At 42.8% G+C, this 24,830-nt stretch overlaps 1 protein-coding gene across 11 annotated transcripts in view; it reads left to right on the plus strand.

The window, feature by feature from the left end:
* The first annotated feature begins 7,798 nt into the window (after positions 1–7,798).
* LOC146353483 (gametocyte-specific factor 1-like) overlaps positions 7,799–24,830 on the plus strand; it is a 35,440-nt gene continuing 18,408 nt past the window's right edge. Inside the window, exons 1-8 of one of the 11 annotated variants that reach the window (XM_084836528.1) lie at positions 7,799–7,884; positions 10,088–10,149; positions 11,390–11,492; positions 13,101–13,201; positions 14,057–14,183; positions 16,850–16,933; positions 17,267–17,327; positions 20,716–20,810. In XM_084836528.1, coding sequence (XP_084692654.1) covers positions 10,138–10,149; positions 11,390–11,492; positions 13,101–13,201; positions 14,057–14,183; positions 16,850–16,933; positions 17,267–17,327; positions 20,716–20,810 — 583 coding nt within the window. In that variant the 5' untranslated portion in view covers positions 7,799–7,884; positions 10,088–10,137. Of the gene's footprint in view, positions 8,045–10,087; positions 10,150–11,389; positions 11,493–13,100; positions 13,202–14,056; positions 14,184–16,849; positions 16,934–17,266; positions 17,328–20,715; positions 20,811–24,830 lie in introns of all 11 variants that reach the window. The other 10 variants (XM_084836534.1, XM_084836526.1, XM_084836533.1 and 7 more) reach the window with 10 other exon arrangements.

Genomic DNA, 24,830 nt, shown 5'->3' on the forward strand with positions numbered 1-24,830 from the left:
GCCACATAACGAGAAGACAGGATACCCAAAAGAAGATGCTGATGCTAGGGAAAGTGGAAGGCAAAAAGAAGAGGGGCCAACAAAGGGCAAGATGGGTGGATGATATTCTGGAGGTGACGGACTTGACCTTGGGGGAGCTGGGGGTGGCGACGGCTGACAGGAAGCTCTGGCGTGGGCTGGTCCATGAAGTCAGGAAGAGTCGGAAGCAACTGAACGAATAAACAACAAGATAAAACTACAATCCATGTACTAGAATACATAAAACAACACAACTAAGAGCATTTTAGAGAGCTAAACATATTCCCACAAAGACACCTTTCTAAAAAGAACCTTAGCCAACTGTCTGGATTTCCTATAGAACATCTTCCATGTCTAGGAAATAGGCTGGCTAACTTTTCAGCCAGGCACTGTAGCTGTGCCTTTAACAGAACCTCAAGGAGCAGATAATGTTCATCACCAAAGTGTGAAAGCCTTCACCTGCCGATTTCTGCACATCAAGCTACTGTTAAAGGCACTGTAGCAAGCCAGCTGAGCTATTTTCTTCCCTGGTCAGTTAGCACAGGTGTTACCACATAAGCAACCCTACTCCTTGTCCTTACAAAAGCATAACGTTGTATGTGCAAAGGCAAGAGATGGAATGCAAATACAGATGAGTGAAGTCACAGAATAATGCATGTACTTTTTAAAAAGCGAAATATATTTTAAAATGCTGATTCTCCAGTCCATCCTTATTCTGCAAACCTATCTATTCTTAACTGGGAGTATGTCCCTCTGCAATCATGGGGACACTTCTGTGAAAGCATTCATGGGACTGGGCTGTTAAAACACCATCTAGCTGCATTTGATGATGTAAGATACTTTATATGAAATCGTCTCCCATGAACAAGCTATACTACAGCATAGCCTTTAACATGTTGCAATGCTTTTTTTTTCTTTTTAGTCTTTGCTGCTGGTACAATATGGGTTGTTGTTGTTGTTCAGTCGTTAAGTCGTGTCCGACTCTTCGTGACCCCATGGACCATAGCACGCCAGGCCTTCCTGTCCTCTGCTCTTTCCTAGAGTGTGCTCAAATTCATCGGTGATGCTATCTAGCCATCTCATCCTCTGCCGTCCCCTTCTCCTTTTGCCTTCGGTCTTTCCCAGCATCAGGGTCTTTTCCAGTGACCTTTCTCTTCACATTAGGTGGCCAAAATCTTTGAGCTTCAGCTTCAGTATCTGTCCTTCCAATGAGCCCACAGGGTTGATTTCCTTTAGGATTCACTTATTTGACCTCCTTGCAGTCCAGGGGTGCTGGAGTCTTCTCCAGCACCACAGTTCGAAAGCATCAATTCTTCAGCTCTCAGCCTTCCTTATAGTCCAGCTCTCACAGCCATATGTTACTACTGGGAAAACCATAGCTTTGATTATACGAATCTTTGTTGGCAAGGTGATGACTCTGCTTCTTACTATGCTGTCTAGGTTTGCCATAGCTTTCCTCCCAAGGAGCAAGCGTCTTTTAATTTCATGGCTACAGTCACCGTCTGCGGTGATCTTGGAGCCCAAGAAAATAAAATCTGTCACTGCTTCCATTTCTTCCCCTTCGATATGCCAGGAAGTGATGGGGCCAGATGCCATGATCTTAGTTTTTTCTAATGTTGAGTTTCAAACCAGCTTTTGCACTCTCCACTTTCACCCTCAACAAGAGACTCTTTAGATCCTCTTCGCTTTCTGCCATTAGGGTGGTATCGTCTGCATATCTGAGGCTGCTGATAATTCTCCTGGCAATCGTAATTCCAACCTGTGATTCATCCAACCCGGCGTTTCTCATGATGTACTCTGCATATAAATTAAATAAGCAAGGTGACAATATACAGCCTTGTCGTACTCCTTTCCCAATTTTGAACCAATCGGTTGTTCCATGTCCGGTTCTTACTGTTGCTTCTTGACCCTCGTACAGGTTTCTCAGGAGACAGGTAAGGTGGTCTGGTACTCCCATCACTTTAAGAATTTGCCACAGTTTGTTATGATCCACACAATCAAAGGCTTTAGAATAGTCAATAAAACAGAAATAGATGTTTTTCTGAAACTCCCTGGCTTTCTCCATTATCCAGCGGATATTGGCAATTTGGTCTCTAGTTCCTCTGCCTTTTCGAAACCCAGCTTGTACATCTGGCAATTCTTGTTCCATGAATTGCTGGAGTCTATCTTGCAAGATCTTGAGCGTTACCTTACTGGCATGTGAAATAAGTGCCACTGTTCAATAGTTTGAACATTCTTTAGTGTTTCCCTTTTTTGGTATGGGGATATAAGTTGATTTTTTCCAATCTGGTGGCCATTCTTGTGTTTTCCAAATTTGCTGGCATATGGCATGCATCACCTTGACAGCATCATCTTGCAAGAGTTTAAACAGTTCAGCTGGGATACCATTGTCTCCTGCTGCCTTGTTATTAGCAATGCTTCTTAAGGTTATTAGCAATGCTTCTTGTAGTTTTATAGTAATTATTTATTGGGTATTTTGTACATGTTTTATGTATATTCTGGTATGGATGTTAGGCACCTGGAGGACCCATTGGATCTTAAAGAGAGATATCAGGAATTATTATTGTTATTATTGAGGTTTACATTTTTGCACCAATGCTTTGATGACAGAAATCTCAATCTGCCCTTCTACTGACCATTGTTCTTCCTCTTCCCCTTCATTATTAGAGCCTTTTGTCTCTAATAATGAAGGGGATACTGTCATCTCCGCTAGCTTTGTTGTTAGTAATGCTTCCTAAGGCCCACTTGACTTCACTCTCGAGGATGTCCGGCTCAAGTTCAGTGACCACGCTATCATGGCTATCAGGGACATTCAGATCTTTCCTGTATAGTTCTTCTGTGTATTCTTGCCACCTGTTCCTAATCTCATCTGCTTCTGTTAGGTCCCTGCCTTCTTTGTCCTTTATCATGCCTGTCTTTACACAAAACGTTCCCTTGAGATCTCTGATTTTCTTGAAGAGATCTCTAGTCTTTCCCATTCTATTGCTTTTCCTCGATTTCTTTGCATTGTTCATTTAAGAAGGCCTTCTTTCTCTCCTTGCTATTCTCTGGAACTCTGCATTCATTTGGATATATCTTCCCCTTTCTCCCTTGCTTTTCGCTTCCCTTCTTTCTCAGCTACTTGTAAAGCCTCCTCAGACAGCCACTTGGCTTTCTTGCATTTCTTTTTCTTTGGGATGGATTTAGTTGCTGCTTCCTGAACAATGTTATGGACCTCCGTCCATAGTTCCTCAGGCACTCTGTCTATCAGGTCTAATCCCTTAAATCTATTTGTCACCTCCACTGTATATTCATAAGGGATATGATTTAGGTCATACCTGAATAGTTTAGTGGTTTTCCCTACGTTCTTCAATTTAAGCCAAAATTTTGCAAGAAGCAGCTCATGATCTGAGCCACAGTCAGCTCCAGGTCTTGTTTTTACTGACTGTATAGAGCGTCTCCATCTTTGGCTGCAAAGGACATAATCAATCTGATTTCGATATTGACCATCTGGTGACGTCCATGTGTAGAGTCGCCTCTTGTGCTGTTGGAAAAGAGTGTTTGCTATGATCAGCGTGTTCTCTTGGCAAAACTCTATTAGCCTTTGTCCTGCTTCATTTTGTACACCAAGGCCATGCTTGCCTGTTATCCCAGTGATTTCTTGACTTCCTACTTTAGCATTCCAATCCCCTATGAAGAAGAGGACATCTTTTTTTGGTGTTAGTTCTAGAAGGTGTTGTAGGTCTTCATAGAACCGATCAACCTCAGCTTCTTCGGCATCAGGGGTTGGGACATAGACTTGAATTACTGTGATGGTGAGTGGTTTGCCTTGGATTCGTACTGAGATCATTCTGTCATTTTTGAGATTGTGCCCCAGTACTGCTTTTCCCACCCTTTTGTTGACTATGAGTGCTACTCCATTTCTTCTAAGGGATTCTTGCCCACAGTAGTAGATATGATGGTCACCTGAATTAAATTCGCCCATGCCTGTCCATTTTAGTTCACTGATTCCCAAGATGTCGATGTTCAGTCTTCCCATCTCATGTTTGACCACCTCCAGCTTACCTTGATTCATTGATCTTACATTCCAGGTTCCTAAACAATATTGTTCTTTACAGCATCGGACTTCCTTTTCACCACCAGACACATCCACAGCTGAGTGTCCTTTCAGCTTTGGCCCAGCCGCTTCAGTCTTTCTGGCGCTACTTGGAAATTCCCTCTGCTCTTCCCCAGTAGTATATTGGACACCTTCCGACCTGAGGGGCTCATCTTCCAGCGTCATATCTTTTAGCCTTGTGATACGTTCCATGGGGTTTTCTTGGCAAGAATACTGGAGTGGGTTGCCATTTCCTTCTCCAGTGGACCACATTTTGTCAGAACTCTCCACCATGACCGGTCGGTCTTGGGTGGCCCTGCACAGCATAGCTTATGGCTTCACTGAGTTATGCAAGCCCCTTCACCACAACAAGGCAGTGATCCATGAAGGGGAACATATGGGTACTTTTGTGGAATTAATTTATGTAAAAGCATTAACGACTTGTGTCATAATTACTACCTTCTAGAAAAGAGTCCTGTAAGCTTCATGGGGTGGTCATCCCACTACCTGCCTAAAAAAAAAAAGTGTTTTACCAAATGTTCTAATTTTGAGCTAAGGTTGTCCCTTTTTTCTCCAAAAAGGCTACTGTGCCATTTAACAGCAAGATGGAAGGCAAACATTCAATAGACGCTGCTGCTTCCAACACTGAGTTGAAGTGACAGTAAAATGTTCCCCGGTGACATGCAGCTGTTAAAAGAGAATAATGGTGAAAAATGCCAGTTAAAATGCTGAATAAAAGGCAAGTCTAAGGAACGGGGGTGGGGGAAGCTACTTATTCTAACCACTGTAGGGAAAATTGTGTTTTACCTTCAAGTGACAGGTTTTGAAAAGGACTGAACAGCAACAGACCCCTCCTCACAATAAATTAAGGTAATGAATGAAGACTGACGTAAGGCTGCTTTCTTGGAAGGCTCTATCTTTTCTTTGATTGAAAATTCTATCTTTTTCAGATCTGAGTTAATGACATTTACAGGTCATTGAGTGGCACCACAAGCAATTTTACTGTGATTATTGCAGCTTTAACATTTGAAAATGGATCAGGCATTTTGACATGTCAGAAACAAATGGGAGGCAATGATACTATATACCGAGCAATCTGAGATTGAGCATGCAATAAACTAAAAGGACAGCAGTTCAACAGCTTCGCATACCCACTGCAGAGCGGCAAAAAGGTGCAGGTGAGAATACTGGAACAACTGTTTTGCTTTCAGTCTAGTGGCAAGTACAAAAACCCTTGGACTCTTGAGGAATACTTCTGTTGCCCAGGACCCATGATCAGAAGCTATGATTGGTGGAAGATGACTGGCCCGGCCCCAGTGGCCACATGCAAGGTGAGACTGAGCCTGTCCCACTCTCTGTCTTTGGACCCTTGCTATCTTGAAAAAATTAATTTTATGGTCTCCTGTCCCCTTACAGCACAGTTCTATGTATGTTCCCTCAGCGTTCCTACGGTGTTAAATGGAACTTATTCCAAGGTAAGTGCATACAGCAAGTGTAGGCAATCTGCCGCCCTCCTGATAATTTTGGACTACAACTCCCATCAGCCACAGCCACTATATCCAATAGTTGGGAATGGTGGGAGTTGTAGTCCAGAACATTTGGACGGCACCAGGTTGGGAAGCCTGATCTAGAGGGCACCACATTACGCACTCCTGGTATACAGTCAGGGCTGGTGTCAAAGGTAGGCGTAAGTGGGCCCATGCCAAGGGCCTACACTCCAACAGCAGCCCATTGACAACAGCCCCCTGGAGTTGCTCCTGTTCGTCACCATTGCAACCTGCTTGTTTACCTGCCCTTTGCTCTGACTCTCACAACAGTGGTGGTGAGAAGGAGGAGCAGTAGATGCTACTGCTTACTTGCTCACTGGCTCTCTGCCTGTCAAACAAGCAAGTGGTAGCATTGATGAGAAAGTAGATGAGGAGCAAAAGCAGCTGGTGACAATAGCTATGAGAAGACAGGCTCACTGAGGGAGGGGACCCATTGTGGGTGTCTTGCCCATGAGCCCTCAAAAACCTGGAGCCAGCACTGTATACAGCACTGAAGCCTTAAAGGCTATTCCAATAAAGTCCTGACTCCCTTGATCATAATCTCAGAAAAATATATTGACTCCCTTGACCACGCTCCCCTTCCTGACCTTCTTGGCAATGCTCCCGGAACGCCTTTCCTTCTAACTCCCTTGGCTATACTCCCAGAATGACCTAATTCCCTTAAGACCACAATAAATAGGTAACAAAAAAGAACACAGATGATACAACAAGCTCACTAATTAAGGGGAAACTCACTGATTACAGTTGTGTGTTAGCTTGTGGGGCAATTCAGCCTAATATAAGGAGAAGCTTACCAACTAAAGTTTGAATGTTTAACTTATGTAGCTGAATCATAGTCAAAAAAGAGATATACTTGATATATCAAGGCGTACTTGATTGGAACTTCAGCAGAGGCTTGCAGGACTTTCACATAACAGATACACAGAAGCCATGGCACCACATCTCCCAGAATGCCCTACTTTAGCCCTGGCCTGGCCAGACTTCCCCAGCCTGGTACTCTCCAGATGTTTGGACTATAACACCCATCAGCTCCAGCCAGCAGAAGGGGGATACTATGGTCAAGAGCAGCCCACCTCCCAGAATGCTCCATTTTGGACTACCTTGACTACACTCCTATAAGCAGCCCTGACCACAAATGAACCTTGAGTTCCAACAAACCCAAACTTGCTTTTCCTCCTTAACAGAGCCAAGGACTGGACCCTCCTTTTCTAACTCCCTAAGAGCTGATCCACTGAAAACATTCTCAGCTAGGGTTGCCAGGTCTCCGGGCCTTGCTCTGAGTCTCCTGGTAGGAGTGGAGGGTGGGAAATCTCCAGGCGAGAGCTCCCTGCCGGCTGTGGTTTTTTTCCCCTCCTTTTTTTTTTTTACAGTTCTCTGGCTGGCAATGGTGAGCCAGAGAGGGAGCGAATGTGCCAGCCCTTGGACGTGCTTTTGTTCTGCCCCCTTGGAGCCACTGGCCAGCCGTTTCCTCACTTGCTCAGGGAGCTTGATCCTGCCTGCCCAGTCGCTAATCGAATCAGCTGAGCTTGTCCTGCAACACACTGGGCAGTGGCGGTTTTATTGGATCTTTGAAGGGTTTTTGTTATTGGTTGGCTGCTGTTTGTTTTTTATTGCTATGCTTTGTTTTTAATATTTGTTTTTATGTTATTTTAATTAATATTTTGTTTTTAATCTATATTATATTAGCCATTTGGGGTGGGGGGGGGGAAGGTGCAATATAAATTAAGAAATAATAAATAAAACAGCGGGGAGGAAATATCCAGGCATGTGGCTGGCACTGCTGGAGACGATGGTTCTGCCGTCTTGACTTTACACATATCAGGGATGAGAAGCCAACGACTGCAATCCTACGCACACTTACATAGGAGTAGACCCATTGAACTGAAGGGGGGGCTTCTGCCTAAATTACATGCTCTGAGCAACAGCGGTTGATGCTTATTGTATCATGATAAATGACATCACGGGCGGGGGCGCCCCTAGGACCCAGGTTTGGGGCCCTGACAACCCTATTCTCAGCCTCTGCAGACAAACACGCCGCCCCGTGAGGGAAGGGCCGCGCTGTGGGGCGGGACCAGCCACCCTTCGCTGAGGAGGGCGGGGCCAGCCAGCATCGCCGCCCGCCCCGACAGCACCTGGCCAACGGATAAAGGAGAGGCCGGAAGGAGAAGACGCCCTCGCGCCAGGAGTCGGAAGTGCGGCCTATATCCGCACGTGGCGGTTGGTAGTCAGGGTGCGGTTGCCTAGGTAACCGGCAGCGCCTTTGCGGGCTTGTGGGTTGGGAGCCACGAAGCTTTTCTCCCGTTTTCTCCCCGCTTGAGGTTAGCGTTTCCCGCAGTTCGTTGCCGTCCTCTTTGCGAGCTGCCCCTTTCCACCTCCAGCCCCGCGCCAACCGTTTGCGCCAACGGTGAGTGCGCAAAGAGCCTTGCTCCTAATCGCGTGTATGCGGCGGGCTGCTGCCTGCGGGGGCCTGTGGGGATCCCGCGGCTGGCGTGTGAGAGAAAGAAGGAAGCAGCACACACACACACGGCGCTGCCCGCTCCCACGTCCTCTTTGCCTCTGACGCCACGCTCGGGGAAAGTGTCATTAGGATAAAGCAGCAGCTTCTCTTGAGTTTCTTCCTCGCCAAACCCAGTCGGGCCGAAAGGAGGGCGTTGGGGATATAGTCAGACTCCTGCATCCAGTGGGTGATGAAGAGCCAGGTTTATCTTAGGATCCTGTCCTTTCCTGGAACTTTAGCGCCACGCACACAAGAGTTTGAAAAACAGTGCTTTAGGGAAGTTGTGTCTATACGGTTTAGTCCAATGTTAGTCCTGCTTAGAGTAGGCCCATTAAAAATGAATGGGGCGTATAGCCATGACCCATTCATTTCAATTTAGTCTTCAATTAAGGAAGACTAGCATTGGATTTAGCCCATAGTTTCATTTCCCCTTCCTTTTGCATGCTATGTTTGAGTCAACCTCATTTCTCACCTTCCTCCCCCCCCCCCCCCCCGCCGTTATAAGGTCAGGGACAATTATATGTCCCGCTCTCTCCAAGACTGATGTTCCAAAACTGATTTTCTCTTTCCTTGTTTTGAGGTTTATTGCTCTGTGCTTGTGTAATCACAGCAAGGTTATGGGATTTATTATCCTGATCTATCTTTGGAAGATGCCAGTAACTGTTCTGTGTGGCGTAATAGGAGTGGGGGAAGCAAATTTGAACCTCTGCTCAGCAGCAAGGCAGTCTGTATGGCTGTGGTGTTTTTTCCCTGCCCCTACTTTTAGTAGGGAAATGATACCTGGGACATTCAGTCCCGCCCAGGCCTTGGCTGATGGTGGTGAGGAGCAAATGATTTATGCTACCACTTGGAGAGGAGATTGGTAACTAGCCCATAATTCCTTTACATGACCTCACTGAGTGGTCTTAGAGCAAGGTACTATTCTCTCAGCCCTGTGCTCTGCAGCATAGGGATAAATACTGGCCTACCTTACAAGTTCTTATATGAGGATGTTATACAGATTACTGAGGTAGTGTTTGAAATGTAAATGCTGTAATACAGCTTAAAAATGCTGTATTGTTAAATATTGAGCCAGAACCTACGGCTAATGCTGTCTTTAAAGCTAAAGTGTCTTTTCCTTTAATAAAGGTATTTAATTTTGTTTTAATGTTGCGAATTCACATCTTACCAAAAAAATTATCTTGCATCAAGTATTTTATGTCTTAAAACAGAGAGAAAGGCAGGACAAGAAAAATATATATTTGGTATTATTTTGTATAAAGACAGAGCTATTCCAAGTTTTTAAAACAGCACATGCAATTTATTATGCTTCTCTTACACATAATAATTGTAAAAATGAAATTGGATTTCCTCCTCCTGCCCTCCACAAGGTTGTATGAATGAGGTCCATTTCTTAAAATCCAGAGCTCCCTCTTGAATTCCCTTTTCTAATCCTTTCTAACTGTGTCTGCCCAGAAGGACAGAATTAGTTACACTTTAATTCCAGAAGGATGTCCAGACATCTCAGAGGAAACTGAATTAAACTATTGTCAAATCAGATTTAAGCCCTTGATTGGATCCAGAGTTCGCAATACTTAAATGAGAGCCATTGAAATCAATGGGACATAAGTTAGGATAAGTAACTTAAGATTTATTGGTTTTCAGTGGATTTACTCTAAGTATGATTAAGTCTGGATTCAATCCTCTGTCCAAGTAGGGGTAATCAGCAGTAACCAGTGGTAAACTGCTATTGGAAATGTACCCATGCCAAATAGATCTTGTGGGGACAAAGGAAGGATAAAATGAAGTCAGAATATAGTATAATTTATCTTGAACAGAGATAAATTGCAGCAAACTAGACTTTCCCTCTGTTCACTGTCTACCCTTTTCTTTAAACAGTTAACAGCTGTACGTATGTGTTTGCTTTGTGTTTTTCTTTCTGCTCCTGAATCATCCTGGTTGTACTGGAAGCAGGAAGACACTCATAATTCAGACAGACCAAAAAAACCTGGAGACCAGCAATGAGCTACAAGGTATGTTTGAAATAGTTGTGTAAGAATATAGGTGATACTGAATTGGCAGGGCAGAGCAGTTTTTTTGGCGATTTATAGTTCAGTCCTATGCATGACTATTTAGAAGTAAGCCTGTCTGTGTTAAATGGAGCTTACTCCCAGATAAGTGCGTATAGGATTACAGCCTTCGTTTCTCTTTGATCTCAATGTTCAGCTTTATGTAACTTGCAGGCATGCTGGACTGGAGTATACTTCAGCATCCTAGGTGTGTGCCTAGATCACAGCCTTTCTTCTTCTTGCCTTCTCCTGTGCCATCTCAATACATAAGAATAGCCATGCTGGATCATCAGACCAAGGTTCTATCTAGTCCAGCATTCTGATCACACAGTGGCCAACCAGCTGTGGGAAACTCACAAGTAGGACATGCTAGGGAACATGACCTCCAGGTTGTGTACCCTAGCAACTGGTGTATGTAGGCATGCTATCTCTAATACTGGAGGTAACTTATAGCCATCAGGACTTGTAGTCGTTGATAATGTTGTCCTCCATGGATTTGTCTAATCCCCTTTTAAAGCCATCCAAAATGGTAGCAATCGCTACATCTTCTGGTAGTGAACACCCTTCCTGAAAACATCAGTTCAAGCACAGGTATCTGCCCTACATCTTCCACAATGAAGATGGATGTCTTGCTAGATAGATTTGGAATGTATTAATAATGCTCAAATTAACATAGCAAATTGACACCTGATGGGAGACAGAAGACTGGACTGGTGGTATAATCACATATTTGGAAACCTGTGTGCTGGAAAAAGCCAAATACGTATTAAACTGTATGTTAGTACTAAATGCCTTAGAGAAGATGTTGCGTTTGTATGTAAATGAACCAAAATAAAAGCGAGTAACTGGGAAGGAGCGGGTTATTGTAATCTTATATATTTAGTGGGGGAGGGGGTTCTAGTCATTGCTTTCTGTATTTTCAGTTATGAAATAATACAGTATTTATTTAAAAAACACACACAACAACAACTTTGATTTAGTAGCAGCCACCTGTTCCTGCTCCTCTTTTAACCAAGAATTTTTAAAAGTATGTATGCTTTATGCAATGTCTGTTTGCTTTTTGGAATCTGAGGGGAAATTAAAAGGCACTAACAGCTTCTCTGTATAGGCCATACATGGCCATTTTATATATGTGCAATGGCTGTATGACCTAGCTTGCTTAAACTGAAATAATTTTCGTAGTTTTCTGGTTTCTGCGGTTTAGGGCAGATATTACTTAGAGGCACATGAATACCAGCAGCATGGTTACCATAATTTTGTGCAAGATTCCATCAGCTTTCAAAATGTGGATAGAGAAGACAGCTATGGTAAGTTGTCAATTCTTTGTTGCTTTTTTTTCTTTACCTTATAAAGCCTAAGAAATCTGGAAAAGGACATGCTGTTCTGTTGCTTTTCCTTCTGTTAAGGTAATCTAAGGGGCAACATAGATGTGACATTAAGTGACGTCTGTTTTTACTTAACAATAGAATCTGCATAGGCTCTTGCTGAAAATCCCACCACCACCACCCCAGCTGCTATTAGCACTCGGATGTCCTAATATAGGGGTCAATGGAAGATTCTCTCCTTGGGCTCATAGCAGCTTTGTGGGGGTCATTTTTGGTAGGACCCCGTAAAGTTACTATTAAGGGGAAAGCAGACATGTTAAATGCATTCACACAGGTCGTATCTGTTTTGTCCCTAAATGGTCACAGGTAGCAGTAGTTTGGGGAGGTTGTATTGTGTACTAATAACATTTGTCCCACATCAAAAATACAGTTGCACTCTTTTTATCAGAGGGCTTAGTTTATGTACCTGACACTGCAACGTTGCTGCCGCTGGAGCTAAGCAGGTTTGGCTCTCGTCAGTGCCTGAATGGTGGACATGCCTGAAAACCCCATGTACCCTGCCTTGATCTTTCCAGAGGACAGATATTATATAACTAAACCTTAACATTTACGCTTGCTGTAAGAACTGGGGTATGAGAGGAATTGGACCCCTTTGTTTGGAAACAATATTTTCAACTAAAGGCCATAACTCCAAAATGTTGCAATGTGGATGTGATTTAGCTTCCCTTGATGTAACTGGCAATGTTCTACAGTTAAAATAAAGGGTTCATCTTTAAGCAGACCATACATTTTCATAGTCAATATATTGTGTTCCAGCTGCACAATGTGAGAGCATTTAGTGTAAGCTCCTTTTGCCAAATATGTGGTTCATTATCAGACAGGTGGAGGATATTTAGTTCACATAGCATATTGGTGGAAATAATGATACAAGAAAAAGGAATAAGGTATAGGGCCTTTGGTGAATAAAGGACCAATTCCAGACCTGCTAGAGGACCTTTCAGATTCTGTCAGGTTTTGACAAGACCCTTGTCCAACCGTAATGACCAGAAATGTGGTTTTTATATTTTCAGCATTGAAAGCACAGAGGATTCTGAAAAAGCTTCAATATGGTGCTCTGCAGCAGAGTCAAACACAATAACGCCCTCTCTTGGAGCAAAGGCACTCAAACCAAGGCCACTTATCTTATGGAACCAGTGGGGACAATGTAGCAATACCTCTTCAATTTCCTTGAATAAGTCTTTTAATTGGACTGTCTAATTGAGTAGCTTCAGTTTCTTTGCAGCTTTCTGTTTATTTCATAAATGTGCTCATTAACACCTGCAGCATTGTCTTACACTGCTGACTACATTTTCTTTGTTTAGTACCCTAATCGCTTAAATCTTCTGAGTGAATTTAATTAGCCACCAAATTTGAAGTAGTTTTATGGTTATGGAATGCTAAGAACTTGATAGCTTTCCTTAGTTATCCGATTAATTCCAATATGTTAGTGTCTTTCCACATTTTAATTGTGAAGATAATACTTTTGACACCCATTAGGCGTTAAAACATGCCTTCATCATATGTATGTGTGTATGGTGCATTCTTTTCTAGTAGATGCTTTGGATCCTGAGAAACTGATACAATGTCCATATGACAAAAATCATCAAATCAGGGCATGTAGGTTCCCCTACCATCTTGTCAAGTGCCGTAAGGTATGAGTAAGTTATGTTTAATTATAGATGCTTACGTTGAATGTATATCACATGTATCTTGTTGCCTGTTACCTAAACTTCTTAGGATGTGTCAGTGCTATTACTCTTTCTAGTTTTTGGAAAATGAGTTTCAGAAACTCTTAATTCACCGCTTCTTTGTTACGTAGCTTGATATAGCAATATGCTGATACCTCAGCCCACCCCATATGCACATCACCCATCTTGTCTGATGCCCATTCTTCCATATATTTCCACAAATGTAAAATGAGTAGGGAAATATTTGGCCCACTATAGGTGGTGCAAAGCTAAGCAAATTTTTGAATTGCAGAGACCTTTTGATTAGGCCCAGTGGAAAGATAGATATTACCCAACCGTGTAGGCATCAAACCTGTTAATATGCATTTTTAGTCTGTTTGTTAGACTTCCCATTTTAGAAAAGAGCAAGGTTTTTCCTTTAAAAGGGATCAGTTAGGAATTTCTTGTTAACATGAATATCAGTAAAGCCATCTTGTCCTTGAAAAAGTGATTCGAGATTGTGGCAAGAAAGTACAATGCCTATGTTGTTTGGGGCACCTCTATCGTACATGGTGCTCTAATTAATCATGTACTTGACAATGCTGCGAACATGAAAAGCCATCTTTTTCCTTGTTGCTAACAATTGCAGTTTTAATATGCATTTGTCTACATTTTGCAGCCTGGGGTCTATGTGTACAGGAGCTCTAAGTCTTTCTACAGTATTTTTGAATTTGAATTAAGCATTTTAAAATAAAATATCTGGATCATGACTTGTATTCAAGTCAATAAGGAATAACTGTGAATTTGGTGGCTATATAATACATGTCCCTGTCTTTCTAGAACCATCCTGATATTGTGCAACAGCTGGTCACATGCCCATTTAATGCCCGTCATCAGGTCCCCAGAGAAGAGATCAGCCAGCACATATCAAGCTGTGATGACAAAAGATGCATTGAGCAGGACATTGGTAAGAAATTCATCTGTGTGAATTGACTCTTGGCAGCTGTAACTGCCTCTTATCTTTCCTGTTAACATTTTGGAAAGGTTGTTGAATGATTTCTCCTTTGACTTCTAAATGTCCTTTCAGAATCTGTTATGCGCGTTACAGACTCTCTAGTGCTCCCCTGATCATGATTTGGTGTGGCATAGGTAGAATAATGTTTTTTTCCTGGTGAGCTTGCAAGCTCTTCGGCACCTGGTTTCATAAAGCAGTGACTTTTATAGTGAAATGCAGTACCATAAATTACACACAGTAAGATAAAAGCTACTTGGAGTGTGGGTTATTGCCAGCAGAGAAGGGCGACAGTAATAAAGACCTTGGGTCACTCACATCCCCTGCTTAGCTCTGGAATGAAGCAGGCAGAGACAAATCTATATATTACTTGTCTTTTTGTTAAGTAAATGTCAGTCCAGTTCTTAGCCAACAGACATGAACAGCACAAACTCCCCACAGGGAACTGAATGTTAGCGTCATACCTTGAGGTGACTCTCGCCAGCTGTGAGATGCTGCAGTTGAAGGGATATTGCAAGGAGAAAGCACCCTCTCATTTGCCTGATTTGTCTCTTTTGATTAAGATAAACAAAACCCCAGTGTAGCCTTATCTACTTCGATCACATTGGAATACTTTGCTTATCCACAAACTGACTAGAAGTTTCAGGTCTCTTCTGCAGCAGATGTTTGGTTGAACCAAGATGGGCAGGTACAGCATGGATAGCTTTGAACATGAACCTAATCTCATATATGAAGAAAACTTGGTGACTTCGGGAGTTACTGTTGGCCTCACAGGATCAGTATAGACATAATACTGGCCTCCAGTTAATTGTGTGTAACAAACTGGAGGCCACCTTTGGACAGAAACCTACCCACTTTAACTGTGTTCATGTGGTATGTTGGCACCAACGTTCTCTGTGGTTAGGGTTAACCAGGATTCCCCTTGACTCAGGATTTGAAACCCTCTTCAGACTGGTTTCAAATCTTGTTTAGCTTTAACCACAGTTAACATTGGTGCCAGTGTACACTTAACTGCAGTTAAGGCAGGTGGGGGGAACTTGTTCTAAGGAAGGAGCACATGTTCCCATGGCCGACTCCTGATTTGCTAGCTGTAGTTAGGAGGGAACTAGTGATGCATCTGTACTTGGCCTACAGGGATAGTTTTGAAGTTAAAATGGAGAAAGCTCCATGTGCTGAACTTCTTTTGAAGGAAGGGCAGAATGTAATAAATAAAAGGAAGTAAGAGCTGTATAGATTAGGACCATTTATAGAAGAATGCTGCAAAAATCTAGCTATGGCATTGGAAGGTTTTTCCACACTTGATAAACATTGGCATTAGTTTAGGAGAATGTGCATCTTTCAGGTAGATTATAAAGATTCTTGTGAAAATGCTCTAAGACAGTAAGTATCTTTTCACCTAAACAAGGGATGGGGAACTTGTGACCTAGATATTATTGGACTGCAACTCCTACCAGCCCTAGCCAGCATAGCCAATGGTAAGGGATAATGGGAGTTGCAATCCAACAAAGTCTGGAGGGCCACAATTTTGTCCACCTCTGATCTAGACTAGAATACTTCTTATTAATACAACATAGTATTATTTTAAGTAGGCTGTGCATCCTAGTCAACATAGGATTTTGATCTGGTTTTTCAAATGTAGGAAACGATGATACATGTAAAATAATATTTCTTACTGTATTGACTCCTAACAGCCCTCAGAACTATTCTTCGAGTGTTGATGCACAGAGCAAAAATAAAAGTCTTGATCTGGTTAGGCTGATGCCTACTTAGCCTGTTTTTTTCCAGAACAAAGCATAGAGATCTGGAAGAAGCATTTTGGTTACAGTCAGCACTCAGTGAAAGTGTTATGTCCAGAAGGCCTTTCTAAGTCTAAAAAAGGAAAGGTTCCTCCTGTGCAAGCACCGGGTCATTACTGACCCCTAGAGGGACGCCACTTGCGCTGGCGTTTTCATGGCAGACTACAGCAGGGTGGTTTGCCATTGCCTTCCCCAGTCGTGACTACCTTTCCCCCAGCAAGCTGGGTACTCATTTTACCGACCTCAGAAGGATGGAAGGCTGAGTCAACCTGAGCCGGCTCTCCGAGACCCAGCTTCCGCTGGGATCAAACTCAGGTCGTGGGGAGAGTTTCAGTTGCAATACTGCTGCCTACCACTCTGCGCCACACGAGGCTCTTCTAAGTCTAAAACAGAGAGTTAAAAATATTCCCTTTCGGTTGTATAACCAGAAAGTACAACATTTCTGCATCAGTTATTGTTTCACGTTGTCAGTTCTTGAAGAACAAGCAAGTTAAAACTATTGTTATTGGATGATAAGTTGCTTGTGTTACTCTTATGTGTGATACCTGGGATGTATCATTCCCTTAGTATTGAGTTGTATAGACTTATTGGGGGAAATGCTACAGATGACACTCAGTTGTAACTGTACTAAAAAGTGCACAGTGTTGTTCATATCAGGTCATTAAAGAATTAGGCAGCTTAACACCGCATATATGTTGGAATTAGCTCAATTTTCTATCATGCCTAAAAGCAAAAAGGCCTGTGCTGTTCCATGCTTGGTGCCTAGCACAACATTAGACGCTTTTTAAAAGTGCTTTTTCTCATGGCAAATCTTCTTTGTTCTAGCAAGTCAGGTTGATAACCGCAGAAGAGAAGTCAGTGTTGTAAGTTCATGGCAATCTCCTCCATGCGAAGAAGACTGGGACAAAGGTGAGAGCTGTGTGGTGGATACTTTAATGGAATAGCTGTAAGCCTTCCCTTCTTGAAACTGTAATATCCAGTACGAATATATACTCCTACCTAACACCTGTTCTTCTCTCGTCCATTCTTTTTACCACCTGTGCTTGTAGAATATGAAACATTTTCCAACCCAAGGATATAAATTATCATATTCCTCAATTAAATGTCTGCTTTGCTCCCTTTTACAGCTAACAGTTGATCAGTTTTATTCTCCTTAGTAAAATGTGGAGTTTATTGCACTTTCTGTGCTTCTCATTTGTCATACAAGCAATTGCTTCAATTACATTTTGTTTGCCTTGGCAGATCTAGTGGGCCAATCAAACTCCATCTTCATTTGGGGCACAAGCTGCTGTGGGGTAAACAGGTATAGTTATATTACCTAAGCTGAACTACCTACGCTGAAGGTCAGATGTCATTTCACTGTGTGCTCCTGCTTTGTTGTGAACAGAGAAGTAATTCTCAAACTTCGTATTGAGGGGAGTTGTTATAAAGAATAAACAGTATGGGCTTTTGTTTCCATTTAGGAAGGATATGTCTGCCTCAGACTTTTGTGCAGCTCCAACATGGGAAGGAGGGCTTTGGTATATGTTGTATTGTTTTTGTGTTGAGAATAGCAGTGCACAGTACAGTTACACTCCTCTTGCTCTATACAGCGTGATTTTGTCCATCCCCTGGAAGCAGGACTTTAAAAGATTTATTCTACTTCCCTAGAAATATATCTGTTTGTCCTCCCTCCACTGTAGGTGAGCAGGCATGCTGCTAGCTCTGCTAAACCCAAAACTTCTTTTTTGCCACTGGAACTTCTCTTGTTTTTCTCTTTCCATTCCTCCCCCCAACCCCACCAGGCAATTAAATTGGCTAACTAGGTTAGCGGGAAAGCTTCTAGACACCATGCCCAGCCACAAGCAGCACAGTTATGCAGCAGGAGCCATGGCTATGCTTCTAAGCTCCCCTCAGTCAGTGAATTATAGATTCCTCATCACATAAGGAAGCCCTCCAGATGGCACTAAACTAGGACACCAGAAGGCATAGTCATCATTCCTAAGAACTACTCAAATCGATATCTCTTTCAAGGTGCTTCAGACCCGACAGCAAGGATTCAAGAGGGAGGGTTAACCCCCCACCCCCAAGGAGTTGGGATCAGGTCATTTCTGTTCACCAAGCCACCTACCCCATCAGGGAAGATGGCCAGTCACTCCTTTCTGAATACCTGACTTGAATCAGGCAAGTGATGGCAAGGGAAATGAGGGGAACCAGAAGTCATATTTGTTTCCAGAAATGAATGGGGGGAGTCACCTGTGTCAGGATGCCCTTCTTTTGAGCAGAAAGACACTCCAATGTTTCTACATGCCATCCAGCTACATGGGTCATTGGCATGCTGGCAGTAATCCAATGCAAAAGCCATCTGTGGAGACATCTGGAGCCATTTTGCTCTGTAGACTGTTAATGAAGCATGCCTGCTTGCTTTCTGTTGATGGCATGTGGCAATCTGGATTGCATGAGTTTAATAGTTATGTTCAAGTGGTCCTGTTTTGTGACAGAACACTGAAATTGGTGGTTACTCCATGTAAGGTACAGCAAAGTTGAGGCAGCCAGACATTGAGCCAGTGCACACGTAATGGCAGTTCATGGTTTAAACAGCCCATGGGCTGTCAGGAATGAGTGGGGGAGAGGAGCTCGCAGCCTGCAGTGTGCTAGCCATTTCCATTATTAATCAACAACCTTTGATTGGCCCATTCGTAGTTGGTTGAGCGTGATGTGCAAACCCGGAGCACTGAGTTGTTTAGTGGCTAAATAACCTAGTGGTTAACCCAACAGCAAACCATGGGTTAACCATTGAGTTTAGCCCCTAAACAATCCAGCAGTCTGGGTTCGGATGTCACGCTCAGCCTATGAAGAAGCCAATCATTGGTTGCTGAGTGAAAGTGGAAGTGACATGCATGTGGGAGACAGCATGCTCTTTCCCGCTTGTGCACGACAATGGGCTGTTTAAACCATGAACTGTCCTTACATGTTAACCGGGGCAGTGTACATTCTTGTACTTTATGGAAGGACCAGCAAATTGGTGAAAGACAGCTGTGAGCCCATAGCATACTTTTGAAGAGGAAATAAGAAAACACTTTGGTCACCTAGCACTGTCAAACAGTCATGTTATGATGATTGAGGTATGTAGGTGTGTGCATATGTAGAAAAGGCTAGCACTACACCTTATGACCCCGTCAATATGCACACTAAAACTTGGTGGTCAGGAACTGCAGTTCACAATTATGCCCACCTTTGCAAGTGTTTCATCAGCCTCTAGTGAGCATGATGATGCCCAGCCTTCCTTCCAGTCTTGGAGCTGGCAAGTGAGGATTATCCACCCCCACGCTCCCTGAGCTCCATGTTTGGGCAGAAGGTTGGGGCTTGTGCTGAGACACTTTGAATGCTTTGGGAGTATAGCAGCAGAACAAGCCCTGCCTTCCTCTCCAGAGCTGGAAAAGGTGGATTTCCAAAGCACCGCTGCGAGGATCATCCATGGCCCCCTGTCCAGCTTCAAGCTGGAGATGGGGGCTGGATCTTGTTCTTCCACTGATTGCAGGAACAGCCTGGCACCAAGCTTGGAGCTGGGGTGGGGTTTTTCTCTGACAACATCCTGTGCCTTGTGGGGAGCAGTCATGACCACACATTTTAGGTTGGCTATCATGTCCAGCCAAAATTTGTATATAACCTTGGGAAGGGCCTTGTGCTATCTCCTAGCAATAAACTTTAGGGGGATGCTAATCTGTAGTTTGAGCTCTTGTGTAAGCAGCTAATCCAGTGTCTAATAATGGCATTTCACCCCAGCTTTGGGGGCTGACAGTGTCAAGTCTCTGTGGACTGTGGCAAGCAGCCCCCCGCATATCTTCCTCCGTAATATTGCTTCAGTTGCGGTGTTGAAAGATATCTACTCTGTCTTTTTTGTTTGTTTTTTAAAGTCCTGAGGTGGGTTTGACCCATTGCAAATAACATTTTTAACAACTGGGAATTGGTAGGCTATTAGTGTTCAGACCTGACAATCTTGCCACCTGCAAAGTATAATCACAGTTCAAGGATGGAAAATGAGGTGTAATGTCTGGTCACTACCTCAGACTCAGCTTTGTAAGTGGAATGCTTCCAACATATTACCTGTGGACAGGCAGTAAGTGGCTTTTATCTGTGTCCCATTTAAGCCCATAACGAAGACTCAGCTTGAATATGTTTCAAGACTAATGAACAAAAGCTATCTTTCCTGTTCTAAACGGTATAGATGACCAGAGCTGTACTTTAGCCTTTTGTTCATTACCCTTTTTGATTAACATCATTGAGACATTAGAGAGTGGTGTAAAGACTGTAAAGTGGTGTAAAGACTGAGCATGACCTGTGAATTGGAAGCTCCCACTTGAGAGTTTACTCACAGAGTGACCTTAGGCAAGCCTCTCTCTCTCTGTGTGCCTCAGTTCCCCATCTGTAAAATGTGGGTAATACTGGCTTCCCTAGCAGGGTCCCCATAAGGATTACTCAGTCTGTGTGTATAGCTTTGGGAATAGCAATATTTAAATGCTCAATTACTGTGGTAGTGGATGTCATTGGCAGATCTGGTATTTAAAAAAAAATAAAATTAGAGGACTTAGTTTGGTTTTCTGCTTAATGAGTTATGTTTCTAAGCTGTTTTGCCCCAGTAAAAAGTGCATATGTGAAATAAAAGAAAGAAGCACGTTAATGTTTTTCCTTCCCCCCCCCCCCCCCCCCAGTTCTGGATCAAGCACAACAGTGGGATATAAGAACCATCTAGCTTCAGGTCTGCGAGCTCCCAGGTCCTTGCCATATGTACTACCATGGAAGAACAGTAAGTAATGTTGGGGCTGTCCTTCTCAATAGTATACACTGGGCTGTGTACCATGAGGCTCCCTGACGCTTCAGTGTAATACAGTGGCTCTTGTTAAAATCCCCCCAATTGTACTTGATGTACTTCATTTTTATTTTTAAAGGGAGCTTCTAACCTCATGGTTTCAACGAACCCTTCGCACAATCACTTTTGCAGCATGTGCTTGCTGGCTTTTGAATATTCAAGGTGTGACTATGGCTTGTCATATCATCCGAACCTGCTGGGGGTGGGTTGTGCAAGGGGTAAACAGCCCTCGCATAATCCTAAAACAAGCCATGGCTTATGCAAGGGATGTTAACCACTGGGTTCAGACAACACCACAAGGCATAGTCGCAGCTTGAATATTCAAAATGGCTGCCCACAGAGCACTGCAGCACACTGTTTGGTCATGCAAACTGGCTCAACATGTGATGACAACAGATGCTAAATGATAATGAGGCAAGTAAATAACCTGGGAAGCATTCTGAATGCACCCATTTTGAGATTATCATTCACTGATCATTCATTGATAACCTCTGCTTTACATGACTAAGCACCATAATAGTTATTAGCGGTAGCTCACAATTGCTCTTAGATATGGGAATGTGTCATATCCAATTGTTCTCTACAGTGCCACAGCATGTATTCCACGATCAAAGAGTGTCATTTGCCACTAGTGGTGAAGAGAATGGTATCATAGAATAAAAACCTGCCCCAAATGTTTATGCCACTTCTAGGTTTGGGCATTTGACTGTCAAAAATGATTTGGGTCACATGTCAAGTATTTTGAAGTATTTAACTTTATTGGAACATCAACAAAAATACATTAATCATCAACAAGTTTTATAGTCATGCTAATTATAAAACCAAGTTTGTTATTGTGGAATAGTGAAATTAACTTCCAAAAATTATAACAACTAGCACCATAATAACTGTTTTTTTTTAAGTAAGCTGCCTCCTATGTTCACACATAATGCTAATCTATGGTTTAGTATAGGGGTGGGCAACTTGTGGTCCTCCAGATGTTTTGGCCTACAGTTCCCATCATTGCTCGCTATTGATTATGCTAGCTAGAGCTGATGGAAGTTGTAGGCCAGAACATCTAGAGGGCCACAGTTTGCCCACCTCTAGAGAGCAATCTGATGTAGCATGTTTTTAACCTCTATTTAGTAAACAACGTAGCTATTAAAAAAGTACCCCGTAGTAGTTTTTTTCCCCAATGTACCACAAGTATTTGACCTGAAATATTTGAGGAGGAAAATTAAAGCACACTTAATGTGATTTAAACATTATATTGCCATCTTTATTGAAATGTTTATAATTCCCAAGAATTGTGTTCTGCTTGCAAACAGGACATGTTTGCATGATTTGTGAACGGGTGAACTTCTTGTACATTGCTAGCTGCCACTACTCATATATGTATTTCAATAACATATGTATTCTCTCACATACTGACCAGGGATAATTACCTGAAAAACATTAATTACAATTTTGACACTTTCAGTCTTGCATAATATTGTATTTGCAATTGGCATCCATTAATTGTTACTAATGAGCTTATGAAACAGAAAAATTTCCTCCCCACATCGCTGTAGATGTGAAACCTTAGTTTTAGCTCTGATTCCTCCCTCTCCTTTGCTCTCCATATTCAGGCTGTCAAGGAGTAATATTTCTTCTGCCTGTGCTACGTTCCAAAAATACGCCCCATTCTTCTAGGGTCCCTTGACAAAAACACCTGTTCTTACTTTAATCATCTCCTGCTGGAGTCCACAAATACTGAGTGGTTATCAAGGCCAGCCAAGGTTTCTGGCTGCCCACAGCCATTCTCCTGAGTTCTTCTGGAAAGGGATGGGTTTCCCATTTTGTGCTGGGCATCCAGTAGCAGATGGTCACCACTGGCTTTGTGACAACTGCACTTATAGACCCATCTCCCACCTTGACTGTTGTGGGCTTCTCCTCACTGGCTTCCTGTTGTTATAACTTTCACCTCCATCTAGAACTCCCCGTTCACCTCTCTCATCACTTGGCCTATATGACACCCCTCCTTAAATCTCTACTCTGGCTTCTTGACCATTCCCATGTTCAGCATAAAATCTTCACTTTCAAAGCCTTCCATGACTAGACCTCTGCCCCCCAATTAATTACATGTAACTGAATTTGCACTCCTCTGCTACTTTTGCCTTATTTTTTCCTCCCCTTTCCCTCTAATGTCTTTCCCTTTGTTAAATTTAGATGGTAAGTTCCTTGGGGCAGAAACAACTTTATTAGCTTACGTCAGTAGTGCACAGTGCCCACTGATGCCATATAAATATAAATGTTAGTAATGAAAGAAGAGTTTCATTTTGCTCTTGTCTCTGGACAAGAGAGGGCACTGTTTGTCTCTCCCTTCCCACAAGCAGCTGCCTTGAAATACAAGTTGGGGAGTGCTTTGGAAAAAAACCCATCTGGGAGCATAAATAGTGTCTGGCATTTAAGTGAGCCCAAAACAGTTGTGGGGTTTTCAGTATTAACTTCTGTTAAATTTGGTGGGAGCTCCATGGTGAACAGCTGCATTAGGCTTGGGTTTAAAAGTCCTTAGATCTCATACGCTGTAACAATCAGGAATGTGTTTGTATGGAGTTATTCTTGTCTCTTCTTGGGTGGGGATAGAGGGAAATGACTGAGCTCAGCATTCTTTTTTTCTTTCCTGTTGTATCTGGGAGGCGACAGAATGTTCTTTTCATCTCCTAAGGTTATAAACAGATAGCAGGGAGGAGCGTAAAAGTCTTCCCGTTCTTTTGGTTCCTGACTTCAGCTTCTTGTTATAGAATGTGTGTGAATGTACCTTTTTAACAGAAGCCTAATCAGTATGGATGCTGCTCCTGTATGAACAGCTGCAGTAATTTAAGTTGGTGGTAACGCGCTATAGCTTCTTGCAGTGACTAGTGAACTTTCCTCAGTCATTCCCCCTCTGTACTGAAAGCAGAAAAGTTATTCCATATAAACGATAGAAAAGCAGGGAATGGTTTGCCTCACGTGTGTTTGTCTATAAGGATTGCTTATGTGTGACCTATGAATTAGTTATCCCTTACGTCCTTTAATAATCCTGTAATACTCATACTTGATGTAAAAGTGGACAGTTTAGCACATGGTTGAAGGGGGTGGAGAGAGGATTCTAGCCCATTAGTGACTTATGAATAGGAAGCCAGAGGGTGATGGGTTTTTTGGATCGATTGCAGAGTTCCAGGTGGGGGATGGGCAGTCTTGTGTGTGTGGTATAAGTGATCCCTATTGAGGTAGTCTGTAGTAGTTTGGAGGAGCAGGTAGTGCTTCACCTTGAATTGGGAGATTCTGATTCTTAAAGCCAATGTGGACTTCTGTGCAAATGCCATCTTAGACCAAACTTATTCCCATCTCTCAACGAAGCAATGAAGGAACTCTTGAGCTGCTTGTCAGTATGGATGGAGATGTAGACTGAAGCCATGTTTTGAAGCAAATATCTGGCCATAGGGGATAGGAGGTCTTACTTTAAGAAGGGGGCATGGGGAACTACTGCAAAACCTTGGTTTTCTTTACCCACCCCCAAACATTCAGTTGAATATATATATAATTGCTGTAGTGATAGATACCTTGTCATTCTCTTTGGGTATGAAATTGTGTTGATCCTCCTAATCTTATGCAAAATCATCCAGTTGGATAAAGCCATGCAGTAGGTTGGAAGTGCTAATGATTGTCTTAAATCTGTTGTCTTAGAGGTGATCAGCTGGTCAAGCAGTTGGCCTTGTTTGTTTCAACCGCTACTACAAATTAGCTAGATGTTTTAGCATATGTGTTTGTGAGACATTGCAGTTCTGGGGCTGGAGCAAAATGAGCTCCATGGCTAGCTTTCATTAGGGGCCAGAGAGTCCAGCTACTTAAGAGAATCGGCAGCAATCTGCATTGTATTGCACTTATGCAGTGAAACCTCTTGTCACTGATTGGCTTAGCTGGTGTGATGTCACTGAATGTTCACAAATATTCCAT

Source organism: Heloderma suspectum, chromosome 2, assembly GCF_057233095.1.
Source record: "Heloderma suspectum isolate Gila_16-S chromosome 2, 16-S_ref, whole genome shotgun sequence".
In the NCBI taxonomy this organism is placed as follows: Eukaryota; Metazoa; Chordata; class Lepidosauria; order Squamata; family Helodermatidae; genus Heloderma; species Heloderma suspectum.